Genomic DNA, 12419 nt, shown 5'->3' with positions numbered 1-12419 from the left:
TCAGAAAGAGATCAGAAGGCCTAACAATCTAAAAGGGAAAAACATAGAGACAGTTCTAAAGAGTTTAACTTCAGAATCAATGTTTCCTGAGGCCCCTCTGGTAGCCCGCCACTGTTGTGAAAACAATTAGGTTTGCAGAGCGATTCCTCACACAGGGAAGCGGGCCTGAGAGAATTCTCCACCCAATGTCTCAGGAATCCTGACAGCGAAGTGTTTGACTGAAAAAGTGTGATCAGTGGCCGGGCGCAGTGGCTCACGCCTGTAATACCAGGGCTTTGGGAGGCCGAGGCGGGTAGATCACGAGGTCAGGAGTTTAAGACCAGCCTGGCCAAGATGGTGAAAGCCCGTCTCTACTAAAAATACAAAAGTTAGCCAGGTGCGGTGGTGGGCACCTGTAATCCCAGCTACTCAGGAGGCTGAGGCAGGAGAATCGCTTGAACCCGGGGGGTGGAGGTTGCAGTGAGCCAAGATGACACCACTGCACTCCAGCCTGGGCAACAAAGTGAGACTCTGTCTCAAAAAAAAAAAGAAAAGAAAAAGTGTGATTGATGAGACAGTGACAGCAACAAGCCTCCATCATGGCCATTTTTTTCTCCGTGTTCTTTATGAAAGCACCACTGTTTGTTTGCTTTGTAGTTTTTCTTAAATACAGAAGTCTGCCTCCCTCTCCATGAGGCTCCTTTGAACCCTGATGGAGATGACATAAAATGATGGGCATCTAATATGTGACATTTTGAGGATCGTGAAAAGGTCTTTCCACCCTTGCTGGTTATTAGTAGATACAGGGGGTTCTGAGGAAAGATCAGAGGCTCGAACCTGTGTCTTGAATGTTTCACATGTTTTTGCCCAGAGTAAAGGATACAGTGAAAGTAAAGAGATTTGACAAAAGCAGTCTGTAATTCAACCTGGGCCACATGGTTTTCATACTGCAGAAAGACCTGGAAAACTCTGAAGACAGCTCTGAAGATTTTTTATAATTAGAAATTAGTGGCCAGGTGCAGTCGTTCACGCCTGCAATCCCAGCACTTTGGGAGGTCAAGGCAGGCACATTGCCTGAGCCCAGGGGTTTGAGAACAGCCTGGCTGATGTGGCGAGACCCCGCAATGACAAAAACCACAAAAATTAGCCAGGTGTGGTGCCACACACCTGTGGTCCCAGCTACTTGGGAGGCTGAGGTGGGAGGATCACCTGAGCCTGGGAATTCGAGGCTGCAGTGAACCATGTTTTCACCATTGCACTCTAGCCTGGGTGACAGAGTGAGACCCTGTCTCAAAAAAAAGAAAAAAGAAGAAGAAATTAGAGAAATTCGGGGTGGAGCCAAGATGGCCGAATAGGAACAGCTCCGGTCTCCAGCTCCCAGCCCCAGCGACACAGAAGACGGGTGATTTCTGCATTTCTGCTTGAGGTACCGCTTTCATCTCACTAGGGAGTGCCTAACAGTGGGTGCAGGACAGTCGGTGAAGCACACTGTGCGCGAGCCGAAGCAGGGCGAGGCATTGCCTCACTCGGGAAGCTCAAGAGGTCAGGGATTTCCCTTTCCTAGTCAAAGAAAGGGGAAACAGACGGCACCTGGAATATCGGGTCAGTCCCACCCTAATACTGCGCTTTTCCAACGGGCCTGGAAAACGGCACACTAGGAGATTGTGTCCCACATCTGGCTTGGAGGGTCCTATGCCCACGGAGTCTCGCTGATTGCTAGCACAGCAGTCTGAGATCAAGCTGCAAGGCAGCAGCAAGGCTGGGGGAGGGGCGCCCGCCATTGCCCAGGCTTGCTTAGGTAAACAAAGCAGCCAGGAAGCTCGAACTGGGTGGAGCCCACCACAGCTCAAGGAGGCCTGCCTGCCTCTGTAGGCTCCACCTCTGGGGGCAGGGCACAGACAAACAAAAACTCAGCAAGAACCTCCACAGACTTAAATGTCCCTGTCTGACTGACAGCTTCGAAGAGAGTAGTGGTTCTCCCAGCACGCAGCTGGAGATCTGAGAACGGACAGACTGCCTCCTAAAGTGGGTCCCTCACCCCTGAGCAGCCTAACTGGGAGGCATCCCCCCAGTAGGGACAGACTGACACCTCATTCAACCGGGTACTCCTCTGAGACAAAACTTTCAGAGGAACTATCAGACAGCTGAATTTGTGGTCTCACGAAAATCCGCTGTTCTGCAGCCACTGCTGCTGACACCCAGCCAAACAGGGTCTGGAGTGGACCTCTAGTAAACTCCAACAGACCTGCAGCTGAGGGTCCCGTCTGGTAGAAGGAAAACTAACAAACAGAAAGGACATCCACACCAAAAACCCATCTGTACATCACCATCATCAAAGACAAAAAGTAGATAAAACCACAAAGATGGGGAAAAAACAGAGCAAAAAAACTGGAAACTCTAAAAAACAGAGCACCTCTCCTCCTCCAAAGGAACGCAGTTCCTCACCAGCAACGGAACAAAGCTGGATGGAGGATGACTTTGATGAGTTGAGAGAAGAAGCCTTCAGACGATCAAACTACTCTGAGCTATGAGAGGAAATTCAAAACAATAGCAAAGAAGTTAAAAACTTTGAAAAAAAATTAGAAGAATGGATAACTAGAATAACCAATGGAGAGAAGGGCTTAAAGGAGCTGATGGAGCTGAAAGCCAAGTTTCGAGAACTACGCGAAGATTGCAGAAGCCTCAGTAGCAGATGCGATCAACTGGAAGAAAGGGTATCGCTGATGGAAGATGAAATGAATGAAATGAAGAGAGAAGGGAAGTTTAGAGAAAAAAGAATAAAAAGAAATGAACAAAGCCTCCAAGAAATTTGGGACTATGTGAAAAGACCAAACCTATGTCTGATTGGTGTACCTGAAAATGATGGGGAGAATGGAACCAAGTTGGAAAACACTCTGCAAGATATTATCCAGGAGAACTTCCCCAATCTAGCAAGGCAGGCCAGCATTCAGATTCAGGAAATACAGAGAACGCCACAAAGATACTCCTCGAGAAGGGCAACTCCAAGACACATAATTGTCAGATTCACCAAAGTTGAAATGAAGGAAAAAATGTTAAGGGCAGCCAGAGAGAAAGGTCGGGTTACCCACAAAGGGAAGCCCATCAGACTAACAGCTGATCTCTCGGCAGAAACTCTACAAGCCAGAAGAGAGTGGGGGCCGATATTCAACATTCTTAAAGAAAAGAATTTTCAACCCAGAATTTCCTATCCCACCAAACTAAGCTTCATAAGTGAAGGAGAAATAAAATACTTTACAGACAAGCAAACGCTGAGTGATTTTGTCACCACCAGGCCTGCCCTAAAAGAGCTCCTGAAGGAAGCACTAAACATGGAAAGGAACAACCGGTACCAGCCACTGCAAAAACATGCCAAATTGTAAAGACCATCGAGGCTAGGAAGAAACTATAGCAACTAACGAGCAAAATAACCAACTAACATCATAATGACAGGATCAGATTCACACATAACAATATTAACGTTAAATGTAAATGGGCTAAATGCTCCAATCAAAAGACACAGACTGGCAAACTGGATAAGGAGTCAGGACCCATCAGTGTGCTGTATTCAGGAAACCCATCTCACGTGCAGAGACACACATAGACTCAAAATAAAGGGATGGAGGAAGATCTATCAAGCAACTGGAAAACAAAAAAAGGCAGGGGTTGCAATCCTAGTCTCTGATAAAATAGACTTTAAACCAACAAAGATCAAAAGAGACAAAGAAGGCCATTACATAATGGTAAAGGGATCAATTCAACAAGAAGAGCTAACTATCCTAAATATATATGCACCCAACACAGGAGCACCCAGATTCATAAAGCAAGTCCTCAGTGACCTACAAAGGGACTTAAACTCCCACACAATAATAATGGGAGATTTTAACACCCCACTGTCAGCATTAGACAGATCAACGAGACAGAAAGTTAACAAGGATATCCAGGAATTGAACTCAGCTCTACATAAAGTGGACCTAATAGACATCTACAGAACTCTCCACCCCAAGTCAACAGAATATACGTTTTTTTCAGCACCACACCACACCTATTCCAAAATTGACCACATAGTTGGAAGTAAAGCTCTCCTCAGCAAATGTAAAAGAACAGAAATTATAACAAACTGTCTCTCAGACCACAGTGCAATCAAACTAGAACTCAGGATTAAGAAACTCACTCAAAACCGCTCAACTACATGGAAACTGAACAACCTGCTCCTGAATGACTATTGGGTACATAATGAAATGAAGGCAGAAATAAAGATGTTCTTTGAAACCAACGAGAACAAAGACACAACATACCAGAATCTCTGGGACACATTCAAAGCAGTGTGTAGAGGGAAATTTATAGCACTAAATGCCCACAAGAGAAAGCAGGAAAGATCCAAAATTGACACCCTAACATCACAATTAAAAGAACTAGAAAAGCAAGAGCAAACACATTCAAAAGCTAGCAGAAGGCTAGAAATAACTAAAATCAGAGCAGAACTGAAGGAAATAGAGACACAAAAAACCCTTCAAAAAATTAATGAATCCAGGAGCTGGTTTTTTGAAAACATCAACAAAATTGATGGACCACAAGCAAGACTAATAAAGAAGAAAAGAGAGAAGAATCAAATAGATGCAATAAAAAACGAAAAAGGGGATATCACCACTGATCCCACAGAAATACAATCTACCATCAGAGAATACTACAAACACCTCTATGCAAATAAACTAGAAAATCTAGAAGAAATGGATAAATTCCTCGACAAATACACCCTCCCAAGACTAAACCAGGAAGAAGTTGAATCTCTGAATAGACCAATAACAGGTTCTGAAATTGTGGCAATAATCAATAGCTTACCAACCAAAAAGAGTCCAGGACCTGATGGATTCACAGCTGAATTCTACCAGAGGTACAAGGAGGAACTGGTACCATTCCTTCTGAAACTATTCCAATCGATAGAAAAAGAGGGAATCCTCCCTAACACATTTTATGAAGCCAGCATCGTCCTGATACCAAAACCTGGCAGAGACATAACCAAAAAAGAGAATTTCAGACCAATATCCTTGATGAACATTGATGCAAAAATCCTCAATAAAATACTGGCAAACCGAATCCAGCAGCACATCAAAAAGCTTATCCACCATGATCAAGTGGGCTTCATCCCTGGGATGCAAGGCTGGTTCAACATACGCAAATCAATAAATGTAATCCAGCATATAAACAGAACCAAAGACAAAAACCACATGATTATCTCAATAGATGCAGAAAAGGCTTTTGACAAAATTCAACAACCCTTCATGCTAAAAACTCTCAATAAATTAGGTACTGATGGGACGTATCTCAAAATAATAAGAGCTATCTATGACAAACCCACAGCCAATATCATACTGAATGGGCAAAAACTGGAAGCATTCCCTGTGAAAACTGGCACAAGACAGGGATGCCCTCTCTCACCGCTCCTATTCAACATAGTGCTGGAAGTTCTGGCCAGAGCAATCAGGCAGGAGAAGGAAATAAAGGGTATTCAATTAGGAAAAGAGGAAGTCAAATTGTCCCTGTTTGCAGATGACATGATTGTATATCTAGAAAACCCCATTGTCTCAGCCCAAAATCTCCTTAAGCTGATAAGCAACTTCAGCAAAGTCTCAGGATACAAAATTAATGTACAAAAATCACAAGCATTCTTGTACACCAATAACAGACAAACAGAGAGCCAAATCATGAGTGAACTCCCATTCACAATTGCTTCAAAGAGAATAAAATACCTAGGAATCCAACTTACAAGGGATGTGAAGGACCTCTTCAAGGAGAACTACAAACCACTGCTCAATGAAATAAAAGAGGATACAAACAAATGGAAGAACATTCCATGCTCATGGGTTGGAAGAATCAATATCGTGAAAATGGCCATACTGCCCAAGGTAATTTATAGATTCAATGCCATCCCCATCAAGCTACCAATGACTTTCTTCACAGAATTGGAAAAAACTACTTTAAAGTTCATATGGAACCAAAAAAGAGCCCGCATCGCCAAGTCAATCCTAAGCCAAAAGAACAAAGCTGGAGGCATCACGCTACCTGACTTTAAACTATACTACAAGGCTACAGTAACCAAAACAGTATGGTACTGGTACCACAACAGAGACATAGATCAATGGAACAGAACAGAGCCCTCAGAAATGATGCCACATAGCTACAACTATCTGATCTTTGACAAACCTGACAAAAACAAGAAATGGGGAAAGGATTCCCTATTTAATAAATGGTGCTGGGAAAACTGGCTAGCCATATGTAGAAAGCTGAAACTGGATCCCTTCCTTACACCTTATACAAAAATTAATTCAAGATGGATTAAAGACTTATATGTTAGACCTAAAACCATTAAAATCCTACAAGAAAACCTAGGCAATACCATTCAGGACATAGGCGTGGGCAAGGACTTCATGTCTAAAACACCAAAAGCAATGACAACAAAAGCCAAAATCGACAAATGGGATCTCATTAAACTAAAGAGCTTCTGCACAGCAAAAGAAACTATCATCAGAGTGAACAGGCAACCTACAGAATGGGAGAAAATTTTTGCAACCTACTCATCTGACAAAGGGCTAATATCCAGAATCTACAATGAACTCAAACAAATTTACAAGAAAAAAACAAACAACCCCATCAAAAAGTGGGCAGAGGACATGAACAGACACTTCTCAAAAGAAGACATTTATGCAGCCAAAAAACACATGAAGAAATGCTCATCATCACTGGCCATCAGAGAAATGCAAATCAAAACCACAGTGAGATACCATCTCACACCAGTTAGAATGGCCATCATTAAAAAATCAGGAAACAACAGGTGCTGGAGAGGATGTGGAGAAATAGGAACACTTTTACACTGTTGGTGGGACTGTCAACTAGTTCAACCATTGTGGAAGTCAGTGTGGCGATTCCTCAGGGATCTCGAACTAGAAATACCATTTGACCCAGCCATCCCATTACTGGGTATATACCCAAAGGACTATAAATCATGCTGCTATAAAGACACATGCACACGTATGTTTATTGCGGCACTATTCACAATAGCAAAGAGTTGGAACCAACCCAAATGTCCAACAACGATAGACTGGATTAAGAAAATGTGGCACATATACACCATGGAATACTATGCAGCCATAAAAAATGATGAGTTCGTGTCCTTTGTAGGGACATGGATGAAACTGGATAACATCATTCTCAGTAAACTATCGCAAGGACAAAAAACCAAACACCACATGTTCTCACTCTTAGGTGGGAATTGAACAATGAGAACTCATGGACGACTGTTGTGGGGTGGGGGGAGGGGGGAGGGACAGCATTAGGAGATACACCTAATGCTAAATGACGAGTTAATGGGTGCAGGAAATCAACATGGCACATGGATACATATGTAAGAAACCTGCACATTGTGCACATGTACCCTAAAACCCTAAAGTATAGTAAAAAAAAAAAAAGAAAAAAAAAGAAATTAGAGAAATTCTTTGGCACTGAGGGCAGAGTAGAAACACCTGCTCTCCCTCTATCTGGTTTGTGTTACTTCCCACCCAGGCATGGCTTTACAAAACATGAGGACATAAAATAAAGATGGGGGAATCCAAGCACTTTTATAGAAACTTACAGAAGCACTCAAATATAGAACTGGCAATTTTCTTTTGTGGCCATAAAATCTTTCTAAAATTTGATCCAACTTACATAGAAGTCAGAAAACAGTTTGATTCAGTTAGTTAATTTTAACTGAGGGAAGCAAGAATCCCCTTTCAATTATTCTTATCCATAATTCAGTAAAGGGGGGATTTTAATTAATTAGTTAATTTTAATTCTAGGACCAGGATAGCCTTAGTCTCCCTTTCAATCAGACCTGGCTCAAATCAGACCTGCCATGGGCATCCTCGGAAGATGATAATTACAATAACTACTAGACACCGAAATAAATGCTTTATGAGTATCTAAATTCTATTCTCATCACAACCCCACAAATTAACATTTCCTTTTGATAAATCAGAAAATTAGGATTCAAAGAGATTGAGCAATTTACCTGATGGTGTGGAATTGAACCTAAGAAGCTACTGTGAATCCAATAGCATTACAGCAGAAATGGGAAATGGATTTGGGATCATTCTCAGACCAGACCCAGGAACATAAGCACTCAGTTAAAGGGGACAGACTTGGGGAAGGGAGGCTTTTTTTTTTTTTTGAGACGGAGTCTCGCTCTGCTGCCCAGGCTTGAGTGCAGTGGCACGATCTAGGCTCACTGCAAGCTCCACCTCCCGGGTTTATTTACACCATTCTCCTGCCTCAGCCTCCCAAGTAGCTGGGACTACAGGCTCCTGCCACCACACCTGGCTAATTTTTTTTTTTTTTGTATTTTTAGTAGAGACGGGGTTTCACTGTGTTAGCCAGGATGGTCTCGATCTCCTGACCTTGTGATCCACCCAAATCAGCCTCCCAAAGTGCTGGGATTACAGGCGTGAGCCACCGTGCCTGGCTGGAAGGGAGACTTTTTGATATGCTTGAGTGTAAGGCTGAGGTTTTGTAAAGGGACAGGGGACACAGCCTGGCCTCGTCCTTGTAGTTGATCTCCCTAACTCTCACAGCCAATGGAGTTCAACATTTGCAAATAATCAACTGGCCTAGAAGTCAGGGGATTGTAACTTCCTAAAGCCGAATTGGGGCCCTGATGTTTAAAGGATCCAGGTAGGGCAAGCATTGCGCTTCTCAAGTCTTGTGCGGCGAACCCCCACCTTCCACCGATGGAGCTCCCCAAGCCTAAACGCCCCCTTAGGGTGTTTGCTCCAAGGCCAGCTGAGCTGAGCTAAGCAGCATCCTCTCTTGCTCTGCCTCTTGTTGTCTCTGTATCTTTGGCTAAGTACATGACATCCAGAACTCACTTGCAGAGGGTGGGCAGGTGTGGGTCCTCTGTAGGAAACCTGCAGACTCTGTGTCATGGAATCGCCCAGTCCTGTGGTCTCCGTGGCCTCCTGAACTCACACGGATGTCACTCGTTATCATTCCTGTCTTCCTTGACATGATTTTCCTCACTTCCTGCTCCTCAGGTCAATGCACACACCCCTCACCTATCTTTGACCCCGTCTCTTTGGAAAACAGCCACACAAGACATGAAGCTGTAGATAAACATTCCTCTCCCACATTCTCAGGGCAGTGTGTTCTCTCTCGCCTTCTTGACTGACTGCTTGAGAATCTGGATGTGCCTGCTTCCCTGAGAGCATCGCAAGGACAGGGACTGAGGTTGGAGCCCAAACTCAGGCCTGTGTGTCCACCTCTAGTCCTGCTCCCGGAACAAAGGAAACCTTCCATGTTTGAATCAAAAGGACTTCCATAATCAGGACCCGGACCGCCCTGAGGTGACGAAAGTGGCTCCCCGTGAGCTGACAAGCAACTTATACTCACACTTCAGCTCCAGCTTGATGAAATCTTCCTTTCCCATATTTTCAAGAAACACTCCCCAGGGCGTTAATGTTTTGAAGTAGAAGGAAATGTCAGCGCTAGTTTCCCCTTGGAAAGTAGAGAAGTGCAGGTAGGAGGATGGGTTTGGGAAAGAGGCGGCATTCCAATAATTCCCTGTGGGAAGAAGACAAAAACGTCAGGTTAACTCACACCCTGATCAGCCTAGTCATGTAACAGATACCCACTTCTTGAGTTTAATAAGTACCATTAGCAATAGTTGTTATTTTCTCTCATCCTGTTGAACAACATTGGACCAAATCCCCACAAATAGATTTTTGACTTTCCAAAAGTTATATGTGTGTTTATATAATATTCATTTACATATAAAGATATTTAAAATATTAATATAATCTATATAAAATTAAATATTAATATGGAATTTCTATAAATTGTACAATAAAATATTTTATAATATTTATGATAAACAATACTTTATAATTATATAACAATAAAGATTGATACAGTTGAGGTTCCTACCAAGGAGTCCTATGGGACTCTAAGAAGTAAATGCCAATAGATGTAACAATTGGGAGAAGCCCCTGGGGTTACTGTGTGGGTGGGTGGGGGCTGTTTTGAACTCCTGCATAGGTACTGGTGGCTTCGGTCTGGGGCAAGCAGCATCTGAGATAGACCTCAGGATGACAAAATAAGAATAAAGTTTTTGGTATTTTGCTCTTGCTTTTCATCCACCTTCCTCTGCCTTGGAAGGGCCAGTGCCCAATCCTGCATTAACAGCCACCCAGACACCTGGTGCAGCTGCCTCAGGAATACAACTGACGGAGCCCGGAGGAGGTGAGGAGCCGCGAACGAGGCAGGAGTGACCAGACTAGGCGAGGGCAGTGTCCTCACCTCTCCTGCACCAAACTCTCAGAGGTGAGTTGCATTCTCTTCCCTTCCTACTTCCTCCTGGGGACTGCAGGTGAGGCTCTGGCCTGTGGGGTTGTTGTATGATATGGAGATGAGGCAATGAGCCCACCAAATGGCTCTCAGCCAGCCTCTATCCTTGAGCTCTTGGAGAAGATGCTATTGTACCAGCTGCCTCTCCCCACTAATTGCCTGACAGAGCAGCCAGTGTTTCCAGGAGTAAAGCAGCTCACACGATGCAATAAAAACACCAAACTGCGTTACTCAGATTCCATTAGGACAGAAGGACCAAGAATTTAATATGGGATCAAGAGTTGGCTCTCAACTTCATCTTCAGGGGAGAAATTCCTTTTTAATGTGCACATTTCTGAGTACATTTACTATCACAGCTAAAGACGAAAATACATGGGCGTGATTTAAAGCAGTTACTAAAGCCTTGAGCCCTAATACTAAACTCCAAATGTATGCTTTTTAAGAAACATGGTATTTGCTCTATCTTTTCTCCAAAAGGCACAATGAATCAACTAAGTGCACTCCATTAATTTCTATTCATACACAAATGATATTTTTCCTTCCTTTTATGCAAATTATACACATATGCAATATTAAATTGAGCTACTATTTTCAAATAAAAGTTACTTTGTGTTGGTTCTGCCATGCTTAAGTCAGTTTTAAATTATGAAATATTCAAATATGGTCTTATTTAATTAATGCTGTTTGTTTTTGTTTTTAGAAATGTCTAGAATATAGCAACATCTAGATAAGTCCCAAGGCATGTTAAAAGATAAACTTAGGCATATTAAAATCTTAACATGTTTATTTGGACATTCAGTGATTTGTGAATCAGGCAGCACCAGAGTTCAAGTTGTCTACTGGGATGCGGAGTTGGAGAGAGAGAAATGTGTTTGTGGATGCAAGACAAAGAAACCGTTCGATTGGTTAATGTGGAAAGTCTTTAGTTAGAGGTTAGGTGGTGGTTTCTGATGGCTGATAAGCTTAGTTTTGTTTCAGTATTTACACTGAAGAGGATTTGGCTTGCTTCCCTAGGTATCTAGGGCTCTGCAGCTGTCTCAGCCAATGGCATCCCTATTAATTATTGTCGCAGGTAATACATAAACAGGGAACTAGTGCAAAATATGTTTGTAAATATCTTACTTAGGGTAAAAACTGTTCTTAATGTGTTCCTAATCTTAGTGCAGTCTTAAGCCTTTTTTTTTTTTTTTTTTTTTTAGACAGAGTCTCGCTCTGTCGCCCAGGATGGAGTGCAGTGGTGCGAGCTAGGCTCACTGCAACCTCCGTCACCCAGGTTCAAGCGATTCTCCTGTCTCAGCCTCTGGAGTAGCTGGGATTACAGGCATGCACCACCATGCCAGGCTAATTTTTGTATTTTTAGTAGAGATGGGGTTTCACCATATTGCTCAGGCTGGTCTCGAACTCCTGACCTCAGGTGATCCACCCGCATTGGCCTCCCAAAGTGCCGCGATTACAGGCATGAGCCACCATGCCTGGCCGCTATTTTTTTTTTAAAACAAAGTATAAAGTCACAGATTTCAGTGGGAGAAAATAGGCAAATAGGTTACTGTCTTCTTGGGGAGGAGAATATTGTATGATGTAGTGTAGGCTACTGGTTACGGGAACAGAAAGGCGCTTTGCAAAGCTCAAGTTGCTAGTTATCAAGGGTAAGCCTTCCTCCCCCCTCAACATCGGGCTTACTACACAGCAAGAGGCGTTCAGGTGCACCTCTGTGAGAAAACCTAAATCAACGCTCTCCATCATCAGAGTCCTGAAGCTGGGAGGAAATAAAGATGAGGCCCAGGGCCGGAAGGATTCAGCGCATCCTAATTGGGTGAGAGCCCTTTAAGGACCCCAGAGCCTGCAGAGATCAAAGTCCCCAGCCAGACTTCAGCCTTAAACAAAGCAATTCGGTCTCTTTTGGCTATATCCCCCAGGATACGAATGCAATTAACATTTTAAAATTTCAATCCAATCAAGTACCTTCGTATTTTCTGAGGTGGTGATGTATTAACAGAAGGGCAGTTGTCTCAAATGATTCTAGAAAAAGGAAAGCTAAAAGTAAAACATGTCAGTATTTATTTGAGGCC

General features: G+C 43.1%; 1 protein-coding gene across 1 annotated transcript in view; it reads right to left on the bottom strand.

The window, feature by feature from the left end:
- Nucleotides 1-12419, bottom strand: part of CNTNAP2 (contactin associated protein 2) — a 1422658-nt gene that overhangs the window by 305325 nt on the left and 1104914 nt on the right. Inside the window, exon 14 of the mRNA XM_058444445.1 lies at nucleotides 9397-9567. Within this exon, the coding sequence (XP_058300428.1) occupies nucleotides 9397-9567 (171 nt within the window). The remainder of the gene's footprint in view (nucleotides 1-9396; nucleotides 9568-12419) is intronic.

This window comes from Hylobates moloch, unplaced genomic scaffold, assembly GCF_009828535.3.
Source record: "Hylobates moloch isolate HMO894 unplaced genomic scaffold, HMol_V3 SCAFFOLD_1, whole genome shotgun sequence".
Lineage (NCBI taxonomy): Eukaryota > Metazoa > Chordata > Mammalia > Primates > Hylobatidae > Hylobates > Hylobates moloch.
This window is presented reverse-complemented; position numbering and strand designations above follow the sequence as displayed.